A 20,072-nucleotide genomic window follows, 5' to 3' on the forward strand; every position below is an offset into this window, starting at 1 on the left:
TTATTTTAAATCTATCCGACTATGACCTTCTTTATTTCAACTGCAAATATATTTTGTCCTTTAATTTGGCAAAAAATATTGAACTGCATTTTCATTTTAAATTCCTGCTCCATCAAATGTTTCAATTTTAAATTTTTTTTATTATTAATTTTATTATATGCATTCATTTCATAAAACATATCAATCAAAGCACAGAACATTTTAATATGGAACTGAAAAATAAGTTTGTCTATTAGCAGAGGGACATAACTTACTTTCATTCCCACATGAACTCCTGCCATTTAAACCTGATTTACTTTTAAACTGAAAAAAGATAAAATATTTAAGGATGTGTTGTTGACCTAAATAACATGTAGATTGATATTATTTTGGCACATGAAAAAAGAAACACAACTTGCAATAATAATAAAAAAAAAAATAAAAAAAAGAACCGGTACAATAACTTACTTTCGGCACTTAACTGTAACAGTCCTGAAATCACATGATATTTGGCAGCTCCATCAAGGTGTGCATGCTAGGATCAGGGTGAGGGCAGGTTGGAGCACTCACTCTGATCCCCCAGGCTCTGCGTTGGTTGGGGAAATTCCAAATTGAACCAGAAGAAACAAATACATTTGGCTTAAGATTGGCAAGGAAAACTCTGTAAAACTACTTCCCCTTTCCTAAACTTTGAAATGCCTACTTGACTACATCCAATTAACTTCCAGCCAAATAAACTTTTTTTTTTTTTTTTGGTGTGTATAACTAACTTTAAAATGAAAAAAAAAAATTATTACATTTAAATAATTTTTTTATTATAAAATATTATTTATTTATATTTATTAAATTGACTGTGTATTATATATATATAATATATAATAAATAATATTTTATAATAAAAATTTATTTTTTAAAAAAATGTAATAAATAATCATTTTAAATAATATTTTTTTCATTTTTAAAGTTAGTTATACACATCAAAAAAAAAAAAAATTAATAAATCAATTTATTTTCCCAGTATTGTGCAACCAAGTCATACATGCATATTATGATCTTAGAAACATCATAATTATTCATTTCTTGAGCTGATGAACTTAAACTGACCACACAATGACACCAGGAGACTGAGGAATTTAATTCAACAAACTGCCAGTATGGTAAACACTGCAAAAAGCTAACACAAGTGATTGTTACAAGTTTAAACCACTATTAAATCAGAACATCAATTACAATGCAATTACAAAATACATATGAAAAGACAGACGCAATTACTCTTAAACTTTATTTGCAAAACTTACATTACTGTACATAACTTAAAGATCATTGATGGTTAAATATGCAAAAATGTCAGTATGAAAGTCACTGAAAAGTTAACTTTCAAAGGACATGGTGTTCTAGTAATCCCATTTAGCAGCCATGCTCATCCCTTTAAAAACATTACGCCTCCGAGAACGCAAACAAGAAAGGTGTCCAATAAAATCTAGTGTAGAGCTTGACGGCACAGCATACATGAACAAGTTCTTGAAAACCCAAACCTAAAGGGGAGCTTCTAATGAACATTTGGAGGTGTTCAAAAGAAACATCCAACTGCTGTTTGCTGGAGGCATTAAAAATGAGCATTTCAAAATTATCGGATACTTTGTTGAACGATCCTGCCACTGGCCTGCTTCGGTTTCTTGGCAGCATCCTTTTCCTTTTCAAAACACTTCCAAAGTCTGATGGTTTCGTCAGCTGCAATTGAAGCCAGCGTGGAACCGTCTGGACTCAGTGCCAAGTTGAGGATCCTGGCTTCATGTCCTGAGATAAATAATCAGAGAAGATTGGGAAATTAAAACTACGAATTTGACAAGATTAACAATATTTCAGCCAAATAAAGAGCAGCTTAAAGGTGACCTACTATGCCCTTTCAAAATATGTAAACTCCGATGTCCCTAAAATGTGTAAGTGAAGTTCTAGTTCAAAATTAAACCCAAATAATGTTTTAGAAGTCTTTGAAATTGCCCATTTTAAGCTTTGATCCTAATGGTGCCCGTCACTTCAATATCAAAGAAGTGTGATCGCAGTTCTCCTTTTAAAAAGTGTGAGGTTACAAATGCCTGTGTGTCAGCATAGTGGCAGATTATAAATCAAGACCATAAGGGATATAGTAACTAATAGGTGGACTTTTCCTTTCTGATAACATGAAAAAAGGGAGAAGGTCAAATCAAAGCCACACGACAGTGTTTAAATGTTTTATAAACGTGATATTGCATAACAGGTTCCCTTTAAAGAGATTCTCAAACTTGCCTTCGTGCTCTGTAACTTTGGCGAATGAGGGGTATTTCCAGATGACAACCTTGTCATGTGCAAAGCCATGGCCCGACACCAATTCTTTGTAATTGGGTGCAAAAACAAGAGAAGAAACCTGAAAGAGACAAGATATAATTTACAGTGGTCCCTCAATATTCACTGGAGTTACATTCTAAAAATAAACTGCAACAGGCGAAATCCGAGAAATGACAGCTTTATTTATTACAACTATTGTAAATGTTTTAAGGCTGCAAAACCCCTCACTAAGCACTTTAAACTCTTCTCAGACAGCCATTAACATTTGCACTTCTCTCACTCATTTAAACACACTCAAAGTTCAAACCTTTTTTTGAAAAGAAGCCCATTATTATTGAATTAAACCAAAGATCAAAACCTGTTGTCAGATGCAAACATTCATCTCTGTTGTACAAAAGTTTTTTTAGCTTTTGTGTGGATAATGTTGGCATCCAGCGTAATGTTCATTTTCCTGCAGTCACTGATCCACAAAACTAGCAGACTCCTTCCTTAAGGGGGTCGCACAACAGATACACTGCGCACATCTTAGTTGGAACCAGACGCGCACATTTTCTTGTTTAAAATTAAATTATTCAGGTGGGCCTCTGTGGCGCATTGGAAATGGGAACGGTGTCCTGAGTTGTAGCTAGGCACTGCAGACAGCCACCGACTTGCAGCACCGGTGTGCGTGAGTTTCCTGATAGAAAACACAGCACATCCAGTGTGCGACCCGTTTTATGATGGTATTGCTGCAAACAGTTTCAACCTTTTTGCATTCCTGCTCAATTTGCACCACAGTGTTTGGGTGCTCTGCGTTTGTCAGAGGTAAATAAATTACTGTTCTTAAAGAAAGGTGTATAAATCTACATCTCTGCAGCGAGGTTGCAGAAAAAAAATAGAGCGCCAGCATTTGCAGCGGGGAATGACATCCAATGCAGTACAGAATTTGTTGTTGTCTTAAAGACAAGTTATATTTATTACATATAATTCACTGAAAGCATTATGTAAAGAGTATAAAAGCTTGTCACCGACTGATAAGCAGTTATTTGGCAAAATTAACATTAAAGGGTACGAAACACCAAAACACATTTTTTGAGCCGTTGACAGTCGTATATGTGTTCCATACTGCTAAAAACACTATTAGGACACTATTATTCACTAAAAAGTGAAAATTGGTTGTTTTTGCATTAAAGCAAATTTTTGTAGCTGCATCACGGCCATGAGATCTTAGCGTGTATTCCAGCGTGTAGACTGGACGTCTGTACCTTAGCGTCCCGTATTATGTCTCTGAGTGTTGCATTCCTCATGAGTAAGGCTTGGTTCAAACCAATCAGCGCGCTCCATTATGTATGCAGATGGCAGAGAGACAACACACTTCGGGTTGCCAAACGTTGTGGAAAAAGAATAAGAATCGTTTGGAGATACGGGTCGCCAGTGTTGCTTTCATCATGTAATGGTTTTGTTTCATTTTCTCTTTATGAGAGCGCTGCTGGACCTACGTGTGGATCAGTGTACTAGAAATGCGTTTGTTTGGAACATTTTACTCGAGAGCATTTCTCATCAATGGTGAGATCCGGATTTACTGCTCGTCTCCTTTAAAAAAGACGCAGCTCCAGTATGTGCTGATTGCCTTGTCTACAGATTCGGTAAGTGTGTGCAATCAGCGCCCTTTCTTTGTTTATTCAGATGGCAAAGTTATAGTTGGTATGGTCAGCAGTACTCTTTCAGTGTTTAAAGACAGACCTTAGTCAAAATAATTTCTAAGTTACTTAGTTTACAGTACGATAATATCACTACAATATTGAAAGATCCGCTGTAAATGCTGCTCTGAGTGTAAACACATAAACACTGTAAGCAAACTATTGCCGACCATTGTGTTGAATTTTTGCCGCATTTTGTGACAGGATAGTCTACACAAACACGGCTTTCTGACCTACTAAGTGCATATGAGTTACAGAGAAATGCAGAGGCTTTTTTCTCTTATACGATGTGCGGTATCAAACATTTCACCGTCATTGAACACACTGTCTTTCTCCCCTGCGTGTGTGTTTGTTTTTCCTCGTTCAGAAGCGCGTGCCCAAATGGCAACTCCCATTTTTATTCAAACCCTACCCATTCCTCGACTTTAAAGTGAGCGACATTGGATAAGACAATGGATATTGGATAATTAGAAATGGTCAAGCATCCAGCTCGAAACATACAGCAATCTCATATAAATCAGTAAGTAAGTAAGTAAGTAATTTTACAAGAGAGAAAAGTTAAAGGCCTACAAGTCTCTGGAAGCCAACAAGTTTGTTTCGTGTCGGCATGTGCAAGAAATAATGTTCCATGATTACCAGACTCAAAACTATGTAGTGCTAAAAAAAAAAAAAAAAAAAAAAAAAAAAAAAAAAAAAAAAAAAAACGAGGTTCTGCCAAGCCAAAGACAAGACAATGGAACTGTACAAGGACTGGGTAATTATCAACAAGCAAAACAACTGAATTCTTGCTGTACAGGTGCATTTCGCTGTCGGGTATATAAACATAATTTTTAACTGTCATTCTAAGCATTCAGCGTCCGCAGTTTAATTCACCATATTTAACTGTTTTTGCTGAAATTATTGCTGCAATCAAAAACGAGTAATGTGTATGATTCAGCATAGCGTGAACTTGCCTAAAATAAAATGAGAACTGCAGAGTAGAGCAATTTTAATTAGGTCCTCACTTCATTCAGCTCTTATGAGGGCTGTTAGCCAAAGACGTCTGCGGCTGGCATTAAAAGTATGGTAAATGCTTTTAATTTAATTACGAAATGTGGTGTATGGTAAAATTGACAGCTTTCTATTTTTGGACTTTTAAATTTGGCATTCTAGTGCAGAACACGTTATGTTTGCTATTGCAACTGGTATGCGCAGTTGAACCTGTGATGTCATGTGACGTAGGTTGGTAATTCCCCTACAACTTTAAGCATGTTTGTATACTGAAAAATCTTAAAACAGCACAACTTAGATATTTTGTGGCAAGATTAAAACTTTACTTAAACTTCATAAGAGTTAAAATAATAATAATAAAAAAATTAATAATAATAATAAATCTAATATATATATATATATATATATATATATATATATATATATATATATATATATATATATATATATATATATATATATATATATATATATATATATATATATATATATATATATATATATATATATAAAAACATTAGATGGGGTTTTTTTTTCAGTCCAATATTTGATAAATAGATCGTTTTCAATCACTTGGTTCTGGTGACGTGCAAAATTCAGATGGAAGGCAGGGAGTGAAATAATTTTTATTTTTTTTATTTTAAAGAGTTAGAGAGAGTAAAGACCACATTTTTTATAAAAACAGAAAATAACCTCATATGTTGGGAAAATGCATCGATTTTTGCAAATCAATAAAAGGATAGACTGTATATTTGGCAAAGTTAAAGTGCAATGAAATAAACCATGGAACTAATGTTTTGCCACACCCACTCCACCTCCCTTCTGTAGCAACACTTAATGCCCATCACATAGCTTTTTTTTTATTCTGAGGTAGACTTAAACTGAAGAGGGGGATTTCTTTAAATATGCTACAGCATTCACCTGTGAATCAAAGAGCAACCATTCCCCTACAAGTACTGACCCAAAAGTTCTACTTAAAACAGCTGATGAGCCTACCTGTGAACAAGTATCCAAGGAGCTGATACAAGAGCCACTGGAAGCATTCCAGATGCGAATATGACGATCACTGGTGCCCCCTCCTGATGCAAGAATGTTAGGCTGCCAAGGACACCACGCCAAAGCCTTGAAAAGTTCCAAAAAAAGGACAATTAAAAATCTTAAAATTAAAGATTAGTGGTAAAAATTCAGGGTCACATCTTGCCAGATTAAGATTACCTTGACTGCCCCCTGGTGTTCACTGAGAGCATGTATAGCTTGATTCTCTGAGCCTGTTGTCATTGGCCAAATGTACACCATGTTATCATTACCACCACTAGCTAAATATCTCCCATCTGGAGACCAGGTAAGGCCACAGACTTCCTGGGTGTGTCCGCCGAAGGTAAAGATGTGGTGGTCTGCTACCCGAACATCATGTTGATGAATCAATCCAGACCTGGAGCCACTAGAGAGAACAAATCAGTTTAACATTTTAAAATAACCAGTATAGCCAGTGTGAGGCTGTTCTCTTACCTTGACAAGATGTGATCGTTCCAACTCAAGCAGCCCACCCTTGCTGAATGACCATCCATGCTACGGAGACGCTTTTGATACTGAACATCCCATAACTACAAAAAAAAAAAAAGGTAGTTCAGCATGTAAAACTGCACTAAGATATTCAGTCTCATTTACTATATATACACTTTAGGAAAAAAATAAAACATTTTAGAAGATTTGACCTGACATGTACACAAAAATCAGCGAAGTACAAGATTTCCTGCAATGTTTTAAAATTACAGCATCAGCCATATCTGATCTCTTTGGTCAGACGAAGATCACTCATTTCTTTAATTGTTGTGACACGTGTAGCAAAAGCTGCGATTGGCCAGCTTAGAAGTGGTGACAAGTGTGGGTGGGCCAAGAACAATGGAAGGCAAGCATTTAAAGATTCAAGAAACCAATGAGTACTTTTTTTAAATTAACAGATTTGTGCATGTTGAGCATCAGTTAAGACATTAGCATCAGCTTTCATTTTAGGGAAAAACTAGATAAATAGCCGCATTTCTACTGTCAGGCAAGTGCAAGCCAGAGTTTTTAATCGGGCTGGGCCAATCGCCCTGGAGGTTGAGCAGTAAGGCCGAAATCATGTCGCGTTTCCACCGTCACGCTAGTAACTCTCAATGCGTCACGCAAACTTCGCCCCCAGAACGTCCCCCGAATCAAACGTCACATAACTCGCCCACTTCAGCAGGAATCAGGCAGATAAAGCACACCATCACATCACGAAACCATTACAATGTAGGCAACCGAAACAAACAAATGACACATAACTGTACAGCATTATACTTCCATTACATTATATGTCTATATGCAAGGGCCTGTGTGTTTTATTCATTATATTCATTTACTCACCAATCCACTGTTGGCATCAAAGAGAGTGGTCTCGCCAGCGCATGGAGTGCAGCATCCATAATATAATACCACAGAAATTCTCTGTTAAAACCTCATTATACGATGTTATGAAATACATTTTCTACCATTTAGATAGACGCAGTCAAACATTTAGCCCAAATGCTCCGGTGAGATCTGAAAAATAAATTTTTCCTTATAGGGTATATGACACTCAATAGGAGATTTCCCCCCCCCCCTTTTTTTTTTAAATATGTTGTATATTATTCTGTGATCTTAAGGAAAGTGTTAAGTATTTCGCAACATACGAGCAAGTAATAAAATATAGCCTATATTTCGTTGTGCTCAGCAACTTTTCACTAATAAAGCTCATGTAAATTTCATTTTTAAAAATTACCACATCATTTAAAAACATACATTTGTTTGATGACAGAGTATTTTATATGTGCAGTTTTTCCCAATGCGTTTCCGTATCATCGTATCTAAATACTTCATAAAAATATTTTAAACCTCCTCCGGTGTTTGTTTAAAATATCTAAAATCTTTTTTTTTTTTTCTAGAAAGGCCTTTGTAAAAGAAAGTTCAATATGGATTTAAAACGGTATGATTTATGTATTGTAGCCTATAGACCTAAATTGTATAGCAAGCTTTTGTTTGTTTTCTATTGGTTTATTTATTTATTGCGACTATATTATGTCTGATATTTGTTATTCTTTAAATTATATTTCAATATAGCTTAGGCTACTTTATCAAGACATGGCACTATTGTTTTGAGTCTACAAAAGTGGACATGTAATTTGTTAAGTTATGTCTTTCTGCTGTGTTCATATTGTGTATTATCTCCAAAATAAATTTTAAAAAAGCCGCTCGCAGCATCAACTGAGCTTTGAAGGGAGCGCTCTTTTGCTTGGTTTCACACACATTTAGGCATTTAAATGCACACAAACACACCTTTTAAACTTGACAAAAATTCTCAACCTTTACTGTCTGCTGTGTCTTTAATATGGTGTAAAGATTATCATGCGTTATTGAAACAAAGGAGGATGCAGCAAAGTCACTTATAAATTAAAAGTTTATTTTATGCAACAGCCTTACATTTAAAAGGGAAACATAAGGGCGATAAGCAAAAAGACCCCAGTCTATAAGGCTAGATGTTTTCTTTCCCTTATTTACATTTAGTAAAGCGACTTACAAATGAGGACAAGAAGGCAATTTACACAACTAAGAGCAACAATGAATAAGTGCTATAGGCAAGTTTTAGGTCTGTAAAGTCTAAGAAGGGAAGTATTAGTATTTTTTTTTTATTTATTTTTTTATTAATTTATGTGTTTGGCGCACGTACTCGTATGCGATCGGTAAACTAGCGTCCGCCTCTACTTTAACTCCTAGCTGGCCCTTTTTGACCCAAAATATTCTGCAGGCTAAAAAAGGCCGGCCGCTGGCCCCAAAAAAGCCCCGCTTAGGCCTGTATGTGTGTGTGAGACAGAGGAAAAGAGCGCTTCCTTCATAGCTCTGTTGATGCCGCGAGCGGCTTTTTTTCCCCTTCTATTTTTTACTGTTCTTATTTATTTTGGTATAATAGTAGATAATACACTATATTAATACAACAGCAAGATATTAAACTTTACAAATTTCGTGTCACTTTTATAGGCTCAAAACAATAGTATCATATTTAGATAAAATAGCCTAAGCTATTTTGAAATAATTTAAAGAATTACAAATATCAGATATAATAAAATTACATTAAATAAATAAACCAATATAAAACTAACAAAAGCTAGCTATAACAATTAGGTACTTTATCAAACAGTTTTAAAGCCATTAAACTTTCCTTTTTCAAAAGCCTCACTGGAAAACAAAAAACAAAAACATTTAAATATATTCTAAAAACAATAAACAACGGAGAATGTTTTAAATATTATTTATAAAGTATTTGAATACGATGATATTAATCAAATCATGCAAACAGAGCATTTTCTGGGTGAGTGAAAGCAGAAACTAGGCGACCTTTTTTCTGTCTGCAGCTGCGCAGCAATTTACAGACGCATCGGGGAAAACTGCAAGTTCAAAATGTGTTCCGTGTCCTCAAACAATTGGGTATGTTTTTATATGATGTGGTAAAATAAAAAAAGACATTTTAAATACATAAAGAGCTTTATTAGTGCATAGCTGCTGAGCGCAACGAAATACCTATATTTTATTACGTGCTGCTATGTGTTAAAACACTTAACACTTTCCTTTACTTAAGATATAAGCAACATCTTTAAACAAAGGAAATCACCTATTAAGTGTCATAAATCCTTTAGGAAAAAGTTCATGTTTCAGTTCTCTCTGGAGCACTGGGGGGGCGCCAGAGCATGCCAGGGGAGGCGCGGAAAAATATTATATAATAAAAATATAATTATTAATTTTAATTATTATATGTATTTTATTATTTTTTTTTTTTTAATGTTAATTAAACAAAGCTAAAAAAAAAAAATACATCAAAAATAAGAAAACCTTTTTTTACCCAGAAGGCCATAGCTGTGAATTCGCTTCTGTTTGGCAAGCCCGCCAATACAGGTATATGCCTGCTAATACAACGGATCGGTTTCTGAGACCCCCCGATTCAAAGCCTTCAAGTTCAGGGCTTAAACCCAAAAGACGACGATATGATGATCAGTATTTGAGTTTAGGATTTACGTGGACAGGACCAGCTGATGAACCACGACCTTTATGTGTGGTTTATCAAGATATTTTAGCTAATGACAGCATGAGACCCGCTAAACTTCGGCGACACCTTGAAATCAAGCATGATGAGGTAGCAGTCAAAACTCCAGAATTGTGTATTTGTGTGTGTGTGCGTGCGTGCGTGTTCGGGAGGCCAATGGATAAGTTGTCAAAAGGGAGGCCCACTGTCTTAGACTTTGAAAAACCCTGCTCAGGAGCATTTGGGATGAATGTTGAACAGCGTCTGTCTAAATGAGGATGTTATAAAATACCTTTTATATCGAGGTATTAACGGAGAATTTTATATATGTGGTTTTATATAATGGATGTGTGCGCTCCCTGCGCTGGGTTCCTCCGTTAGTGACAAGACAACTGGATTTCGATCAGTCGGCGAGTAAATGAATATGATGAACGAGAACACGGGCATGTGCGTATAGACATACATTGTACTGCTGTATAGTAACGTGTCATTTGTTTGTTTTGGTTGTCCTAATTTTAATAGTTTCGTGATGATGTGGTGTGCTTTATCTACCCGATTCCCGGGTGGGCGGGTTGTGTGACAATCGATTCGGGGGATGTTCTGGGGGCGGGGTTTAAGTGACGCGCTGCAAGCTACTAACCCGATAGTGGAAACGCGACATGATTACGGCCTTACTGCTGAACCACCTGAGCGATTGGCCCGGCCTGGCCCGATAGTGGAAATACAGCTAATGGAAAAGCGACTGGCCTTGGCTCGCTCTCTTTAGGCGCTATAGTGGAGAACTACTGAGCTTTTGTCAGCTAATTTCATCTTCCCGCCTAAAAAATGATTTTAAACCTTTATTAAAACCGGTAAAGTAGCACGAATCTGCAGGAGTGATGCGTCAGTTTCTCATTATTATTCATAGCAAAGTTCTCTCATCCAATGAGAAGACCCTACTTCTTAATTATTCATGAGAGAACGTGCTTTGTGAAAACAAGGCAGACCTGCCAAGCTGTGAAACCCGATGACAGGGCGAGACTCCGCGTATGGCACACAGTATTTAGCAGTTCATGAAGGTATATGGGTTTGTTTCCATGATGCATGGGGTTTCTTGCATGTTTTTCCCCGTGATGCTGTCTGGGCCAATACAGCAAAGTTGTTTGTGTGCAGCAAGCATTTTTGTTACTGTGAGCTGTACGAGAATTGGAGAATGGCAGATTTTCTTTTATCAGTTGAGTTCATTACCATTCAATCACATCACCTACATACGTGCTGCTGTGTCCATCTATGTTTAAAATCCTCCTGATTACCAGCAGGGTTAACGGGTGAAATAGAGACCTGCTATACTGCTATTCGCTGTGTTTGCATTCAGACCCTAGGATTGGGAAGAGAAGTCCTCATTTATAGTTTATATAAACATGATTATCTTTATAATGATATAAATTAAGGCTGTGTGTATATGAAATTACAAATAACAAATGAAAAAGGGAATTAAATTACTTTATTGCTTGCACCTTTGTTTGGGTTAATGTTATGATTAAAGTATTTGCATACTCGCCAGTTCCCGCATCCGAGTAAACAACTTCGAGCTACTGTACAATAAGTTAGGATTACAGGTAATTCTGGCATAACCAAAACCATCAAGAAACAAACTCAACACAAAAGGAACAAACGCACAGAAACCCTACTGCCAGCTAGCATTTCAGAAGGTTTATTGCAGAGCCACACAAACCAAACGCAGAAGAATAAATGTACGTCTAAATGAAAGGCACGCACTGTGAGTAATGGCAATCATTTGATGCAAGAGTATAATTCAGCGTGTAGGTCTGGATAGCACCAAGCTGATGGTTGGCCGTTCCACACATTTAGTTTGGTTCCACACATTGCCTCTCGTTGTGCTATCACGGCTAGTGAGACAATTCAGCTTGTTGAATCGGTGTGAGGCCATTGGCCGAAGCGAGAAATCGGATTAGTTATTTAGCAATGAATAAGAGCACAAGTGTGATGCAGTGAAGTGATGCAGCAAGTAAACAATTTAAGCAAGTAACTCATTTGAGTGGATTGTAGCTTACAATTTATTTACTCATTACTCCCTTTACACCTACTGCTACCATAAAAATTGTTTAACACAAAAAATGTGCATGTGTCATGAAGTTGGTGGGGAAAGATGCACATACATTCATTCTGATGTGAGTGTGAAAGCTGGTGTATGCACAGTTTTTCTGCATATGCAGCATTTATACATGAGGAACCAGGGGCCTCATGTACGAAGACTTGCGTGGAAATTATACTAAAACATTGCGTACGCACAAAGCTGTAAATGTGCGTACGCAGAAAAAAATTCAGATGTATGAAACACTGCGTACACGCATAATCTTTTGTACATCTGAATGAACGTGAAACTGAGCGCAACATGCACAAGCACAAAACCCCTCTCTGCCTCCTCCCCCGTATGAATATGCAAATGACTCTACTTTGGCAAAACCCAACGAAAAAGCAAAGGCAAAAGCAAGCAAAAAGAGAAACTTTGAACAGAATGTGAATTGTAGGTGCTCCTTTCAGAGGCAGACCGGAGAAAAGTGTTGTTATTTGCAAGTTTGTTCTCCGGAATTAACAACAAAAGAAAAAAATAGAGTGGAAGAGTTTAGCTGATGCGGTTAAAGGGTCACGAAACACCAAAAACATTTTTTGAGCTGTTGACAGTCGTATGTGTCCCTCACTGCTAAAAACATTATTAGGACACCTATATTTCACTAAAAAGTGTAAATTGGTTGTTTTTGCGTTATTTCAAGCAAATTCGTACTTCCGGTTTAAAACGAAATTTTGAAGCTGCGTCACGGTCATGACATAATAGTGTTGTATTCCAGCGTGCAGACTGGACGTCTGTGCCAGAGTGTGTCTTATTACGTCTTACAGCCTGCTGCATTAATGCATGAGTAAGGCTTGGTTTAAACCAATCAGCGCGCTCTATTGTGCAGCTTGATTAATATTCATTACTGTCACAGTGTTTATACGACAGACACACCACGTTGTATTGGCAAAACAAGCGTTAAGTGTTGCTTTTATTGTTTGCTGCAGTTAAGTTTTCATTTTCTCTCCATGAGAGCTCATCTGGAGTCACATGTGGATTAACAGTGTACGCGACGCTCGACAACAATAACTTGCGTGTCTAAGGAGTAACATTGTTTTCCTGAGAGCTGTTGTCATTTGCAAACGCTGAGATCCGGATTCGCTTGTAGTACTCTCTTAATAAAGACGTGGCTCTAGTTGCTGGTGATTGTCCTGTCTCTACAGATTTGGTAAGTGAGCGACCAGTGCTCTTTGTTTATTCAGTTTGTTCGTATCGAACTAAGTTAACTATTGCACCGAGTGTAAACATGTTAGCACCACAACCAAACTTAAACCTCGTGTAGGGTTTTCACCGTATTTTGTGACCGGAACAACACAGCTTTCTGACACTACCTGCCGTGTGCATCTAAGTTTCCGGGAAATGCGGAGGTTTTTTTTTTCTCTCATTCGCCGTGCGGTATCAAACATTGCATGAAAAAAACACACTTAGAGCAGTTCCTCGAATCAAATATCTCGTATGTCGTGAGGGGCATGAATGAATTCCCTGAATGAAAGAGCCAAACTGCCGTTAAAGTGTGTGTATTTTGACTCTGAAACTCACGCGTGCCCAAATAGACACTCCCACAACCATCCCACTTTAGTTCCTCCGACACTCCCCCCTAAACAGAGCTGGACACGCCCACTTTTTTTACTTTTTCCAAAGTAGAGGTGTGAAAACACCCTGCTGAAACGAGGGGGTTTTATGGCCCTTTAAACCACTCCTAAGCGCTGCCTTTCGCGTTTCAAGTGAAGACAGAGCTTAGAGATGCATTCTGCGTGAATGTCTCCCGAATCTGCGCATGTGCTGAACATTTTGCAGTAAAAACTGGTCGCACACAACAATTTTAAGCACTCGCAGTAATGCTCCCAAATATGTTTTGACGTAACAGTTACAATTTCGGGCGCAAATGCGACCGAAATAGTCGCAATTTCGAGCCCTGTTATAGCATTGATCTGGCTGCATTGTAGGCAGTGCCAAACACCACTTTCTCATCACTTCTAGTGGCCTTTTCCAAAGAGGAACACATTTCTGCAAGTTTTGTGGCTTCTCTTTACTTGAGCAAAGAAACAAATGGCATTTATGGAGAACATCCAGGAGAGAGGGCATCAACTCATCTGTGTCAAGCCATATCTTTTTCACCTGTTTTATTTTTTTTGGTAATACGTCAACAGACCCTTGGTTGCATATGTTAACCCCTGGAGTAACTGTTTTGAATATTTATGCAGCAAAACTTGATACAAAATAAAAAAACAACTACAACAACTCTAACATGACATTACTCAGGCAAATGAATCCTTTCAGTTGAATGTTAAAGTCAATAAGCATCCCTACTAAGTATATTCAAAATTTCATTTTATGGCACCGTTAAACTGCAAATTTTACCAATTAAAACTTGCAATTCAGTCAAAAATCAAGCTGATCTTTACGGCATAATTTGAATACACAATAAGAACCAAAACCTACATAAAGTGTAATTTCTCAGGCTGAAAGTTTTATTAACATTTATAATTAGCACTAACACTTAATTGGGAACAAAGTGCTTACACACAAATAGGAATGTGCATGTTGTGATTTACCTCAACTTTACAGTCACTGGTTCCAATAGCCAAGAAATTGCCATCTTTGCTCCACGAGACAGAACAGATGTATTCATTATCATCCTCCATTTTCTTCAGTAACACAATGTCTCCTTCACCAGCATCCCACAAATACACTTGATTAGCCAGACCAACTGCCAACACGTTCTGCCTTCCCCAATCCATAAGGTTTAGGTCTGCACAAACCAACATCACATCAGTCTAATAACATACAAAAATAAAAATCATATAAATATACAAAATGTAGCATGCAAGACAAACTCACAGAAGTCATTTCTAATATCAGGGGCATCTAGAATCCGTTCAGGATAAGAGGAAATGTACCGGCTCTTCTTGACAGAGACTGGTGTGGGCACCTGACTGTACAGAACCTTCAAATTATTCTGATAACCTGTGGAAGATAGTTTAGTTAATTCCACAAACTAGTTTGTTGGAAAAAGAGAGGAAAAAAGGATTACCAAAGAAATTGTTACATGCAAGCATGGGACGAGTTTCATGATTTACAGTGGTTTAGAAAAGTCACGGTTTTAAAACCACTAAACTTGTGTTTTGCCGTTTTTAAGTATATGCAAACAAAACACCCAAATAAAAAATAAAATAAAAAAATAAAATAAAAAAATAAAATAAAAAATTAATAATAATAATAATAATAATAATAATAAATATATATATATATATATATATATATATATATATATATATATATATATATATATATATATATATATATATATATATATATATATATATATATATAAAAAATCCCTTACACCAACATCTTATAGACCATTAGTAGTTCAGTCATGTATATTATGATGAATCCCATGGCTTTGTCCACAGATTTTTAAAAACTTTGTTCCTTTTCTACCCAGAACACTGACTAGAAGATGGCAGTTCCTCGAGATCAACAGAAATAGAATTTCTGTGGCTATTTAATAATTTAGTCAAATGATTCAATTAATTTTTGTCAAAAAACAATTGCAGTTGTAAACAATGTTACAGCAAGCTGTAGATTACTAAAACATCGATACATCAACTTTGTGCAAATCCTGTATAATTTCCTCTTTTTAGATCAGTATACAGTTCAAACATGCTGACCTCAATATATAAAGATCTAAATTGTTGAATAGAAAATCATGCACTAAATCAATGTGCTATAATAAAAGCAACCAAGAAAAGTGCAGAAAAAAGCAGTCATTTGGTGCTTTTTTTGTAATAAAAACTATGACTGTAGTGTGATTAGAACAAAAAAAAAAGCATACCCTCTGGTGCGTAAAGCGGTTTTCCTCCCAAATGTAAAATCTTTGCTTCCTCAATGTCATATCCATTTAGTGACATAGACCAAGCCTTCTGATTTGGCTGCCAGAACAATAATTGCCAAAGTCAGAAAACATCGACTGCATAATACATGCATTTATAAATATCAACAATAAACTGAAATAATCTTGACCGCTACAGACGAAACTCACCGCAGTAGAGGGCTCACTTTCTTCCACCGGCTCATTCTCTTTAGAAATAAGAAAACTCGCAACATCCAACTGCTTGTTATTTCTTGTTGGGATGTACCGATCTCCTCCTGCCTTAGAGGGGGTGTTTTGGGTCTTGCCATTTTTCCCTGTTTGGGGACATGGGACGTTTAAAACCATTATAGAAATTTCATAAAAGGCAATATATACAAATTACATACAAGTTTTCACATAAATTACAAATATAAAATGTCATGAAAGCAAAATAAACTTCAAAGTATTGGAAAAATGGCTCCTTGCATTTTTTCCAACCATTGGAACTTTAAATGTATAGAAATACTTTTAAATAACTGTATATGCATGCTCTCGTATATGGCCAAATATGTACATGGATATATACAGTAGCCAACATTTGAAGTAGTTAAAAAAAAACCTTCAAAGTCATTCTTGACCATTAACCACCTATTCTTGTCTTGGGACCATTTAAAAAACCCTTTGATGCAGAGAGAGAATGTTGAGTTTATTGCCATTTCAGCTTTTCTGGCTACGTCATGGCAAGAAAAAAAAAAAAAGATCAAGTTAACAACATTTAATAAATACCGAGTTTACAACATTTAATAATACACATACGTAAATAATGAAATAAAAGATAAAATCTAAAACAGCTAAAGGTTCACTTTGAATAAAAATTGTAGTTTTAGAAGGATTCATATTTAAAATCATTTCATTTAAAAGTTTCTCCAGATTAAAAAAAAAAAAAAAAAAAGTCTTATAATATTAAAACTAGGGCATTCCACAAGAATGTTAAACACTTTCGTTTGTTGCAATATTGACGTTTTGGGGGATCTTTTCCTTTGAGTAAAGGTTTATGTGTGAGTCTTGTATAAGCAATCTCATCATGCCTTGGCCTTGAGTTAAAAAATAAACTGGATTTTCTTCCTATTTCTGGCTGAAATTCAAAGTTTATTATCTGAGCACTGATAACCTTTTGATGCACTTCAATTGTTTACTACTGTGCATGTAGCTACACACCCAATATATTTGAACACACACACACACACACACACACACACACACACACACTTCAAAAAGTCATTTTTTTGCATTATTTCGAAACACGTGTCAGATTTCTATATGGGAATCCTAATGTGAGCATAAACTAACGTTAGTCATATGAAAGCATTACCTGGTGTTTTACTGGGTGTTTTGGAAAGGCTCACGGATCTGTTAACGCTCTTGTTGGGCGAGATTGAGTTTGTGCTGCTTGAGTTTGAAGTGCTGGCTTTCCTCTGCCATCTCGCCATCGGGGCGTTGGTGATGGGCATATCTAGCCGGAGAACGTTGTGAATGTCGTTCTCAAACCCAAACTGAGACATTTCTGTTGCAGTTTTGGTAACTCTGCAGAAGAATGTGATGAAATATTAAATTGTTTATTTTATTAAGAATACGTACCATGTGTGTAAAGAAACGCGATAAAAGTTCAGTAAAGTTAATTTTATGATGTAGAACAAAAAATAAAGCAATAAACATTAAAGTCTACATAAGCTTTAGCCTAAAATAAAATTAAAAAAAACACATCATGCGTTCCAAAGCACATTCATGCAACTAAAGTTAACAGTTAACTAGGCTGCGGATTGCTGAAACTGAACTCAGTGCGTTTAATAAAACATAAGGTTCCTTTATATTCAATCTTACCACAATTCCAACAATGTTTTTCCGAAGTTCTGCAAAAATATCTCCGTATCTAGATCTCAGTATCAGACACTCTGATGTACAGGTTTTGTGAGGTTTTTCGTAGTTCCGCTTGTGAATTCAACAAACATCTGAGCAGCTGAAGGGAGAAATCGTATGAACACCAGTTTAAATGTGCAAAACGCGTGCCGTGATTGGTCAATTCAAAAAACAAAGGTTTTTGCTGTTACCAAGGCACCGAGGCACAATGCTGCGCGCTGATTGGTGAATCGCTTTATCTGGTACTTCCCGACAGTGTTACATATTAAGAGTCCTCATTTCTGGTTTCCGCTTAATCTGGTCAGTTACTTTTTTATTATAACATTTTAACAGTACAAATAATATACATGCTAGGGGTAAGTATAAATCAAAAATAATATGCAGAATGCACATATGTAATAATCAAATAAATACATTGTAGAATTCACAAATTTTTAAAGTGCGTAGGGCTTTCTTATTTAGAGCTTCTGATACTAATAATATATAAATATAATTCAGTCATCAATACCATAAAATTCTGTTTCTTATTAGTAAATTTACATTTATGGATGTAAATTTTTGTTAGTAAAATAAGAAAACAATTTTCCTCTTGTTTAGGGTACGTAGTAACGCCCAAAAAGTACATTTCCCGCAACAATAAATGAGGTTTAGAACACTGAAAATTGCACCTCACCCCATAAGTTCCCAGAGTATGCACAATGCCAAAATAAGTGTAAAGCAGTCTCCTCATATTCATTACAAAAAATACAATTTGCATCAATCCCACTTTAAAAATTTTTTTCAATAATGTTTTGCTGGATTAAAGGATATTTCTTTATTTTTTTCGAACATGATATCGATGTGGTAACAGCCACCCTTTTTTACAAGCAAATCAGTCGATATAGACATAAATTTTGTTTTACATTCGCACAGACTTTCCCCTTAAAAACATAATTACATAAAAGTATTATTTGCAAACTCTAAATAACGAAATCACATTAGCAGCCACTGACTATCAAAGTACAACATTGTTCACAGTCAAATAAACAATGTTAATGTTGTTTTCAACTCACACTTGCAGGTTATTTCAGACTGAATATTCAAAGTGCCGTGGTAAACAATATAGGGATTGTGTCTCAAGTTGTCACTGAAGAATGTGTGAATATAGAACCAACCTTACATCTATAATCAGTTGACGCTTTAATAAAGACATCCAATAAGAATATAAGGAACAGTAATGATTTCACTTTGGAAAAGGTATGAATAGTTCTATTATTACCCTTGGTATTTATTGTAAAAACAAGTTTTGCCAATATAAAATTTAGTAATATCAAAAGAATATGCATGCATCGAAGCATGATCCTGATTAAAACCTCTAAATAACACAGACACCTAAAGAAATTAAACTAATAGCAGTTAAAAACTTCTGTTGGGTAACTGAGACTTTTTAATAAAAGAGGAATTTTTGTAAGAAAAGAGTATAATCTGTTTAGTTACTGTTTTTAATTTCTTTAATTAATTTGTATTTTGGTACATATATAATAAAATAATTGACAGGATAATAATGATTCTGAAAACATACGTTTTTTCTTTAGAAACAATACATTTCAGAAATATGTCACTTACTGAGTGTGGCTACAATGAAATTGAATTTCATGTAAATGCTCCAGCTAAATATAGGATTACAGAACAATAGCATTTACAAAATACTGAAAACACGTTATTACAAAGTGTATATGATCATTTAAAGGTTTTAATACACTGGAATAGAGGAAAATGAGATTAAACAAACAAACAAATCTAAGAACAATTAAACAAATATAGTCCACAAATATTTGTGGAGGATTTTTCTTTATTAAAATGTATAAAAAGGAAAAAAATATATAAGTATTTGCATAATGCAAAAGGTCTGGTCAGAAATTAGATAATTCAGTGATTCATCAGATAGATAGATAGATAGATAGATAGATAGATAGATAGATAGATAGATAGATAGATAGATAGATAGATAGATAGATAGATAGATAGATAGATAGATAGACAGACAGACAGATAGACAGACAGATAGATAGATTATTGGACAAGATACATAGAAAACAATAAATATTACATTTAACGACATATTTAGTCAAATTATCACATATCATTAAAATAAAATCA

At 35.5% G+C, this 20,072-nt stretch overlaps 1 protein-coding gene across 2 annotated transcripts; it reads right to left on the reverse strand.

Moving 5' to 3' along the window:
- Positions 1-1,090: 1,090 nt before the first annotated feature.
- Positions 1,091-18,077, reverse strand: cdc20 (cell division cycle 20 homolog). Of its 2 annotated transcripts, none has more exons than XM_009298475.5 (11): positions 17,898-18,037; positions 17,389-17,600; positions 16,206-16,351; positions 15,999-16,095; positions 15,002-15,127; positions 14,716-14,912; positions 6,483-6,577; positions 6,189-6,414; positions 5,970-6,095; positions 2,266-2,383; positions 1,091-1,776 (listed from the first exon to the last, which is right to left on the reverse strand). In XM_009298475.5, the coding sequence occupies exons 2-11, from the start codon at positions 17,576-17,578 to the stop codon at positions 1,607-1,609; spliced, it is 1,491 nt and encodes a 496-aa protein (XP_009296750.1). In that variant the 5' UTR covers positions 17,579-17,600; positions 17,898-18,037; the 3' UTR covers positions 1,091-1,606. The 2 variants fall into 2 exon arrangements, with proteins under 2 accessions (XP_009296750.1, NP_998245.2); NM_213080.2 differs by having other exon boundaries at positions 1,096-1,776; positions 17,389-17,598; positions 17,898-18,077.
- Between the last annotated feature and the right edge of the window lie 1,995 nt (positions 18,078-20,072).

Source organism: Danio rerio, chromosome 2, assembly GCF_049306965.1.
Source record: "Danio rerio strain Tuebingen ecotype United States chromosome 2, GRCz12tu, whole genome shotgun sequence".
In the NCBI taxonomy this organism is placed as follows: domain Eukaryota; kingdom Metazoa; phylum Chordata; class Actinopteri; order Cypriniformes; family Danionidae; genus Danio; species Danio rerio.

Coding starts and splice junctions, on each gene's coding strand:
- cdc20 (XM_009298475.5), bottom strand. CDS start 17,578: ATGTCTCAGTTTGGGTTTGAGAACGACATTCACAACGTTCTCCGGCTA. Junction 14,913..15,001: donor TGATATTAGAAATGACTTCT/GTGAGTTTGTCT, acceptor TGGTTTGTGCAG/ACCTAAACCTTATGGATTGG. Junction 6,096..6,188: donor AACACCAGGGGGCAGTCAAG/GTAATCTTAATC, acceptor GAACTTTTCAAG/GCTTTGGCGTGGTGTCCTTG.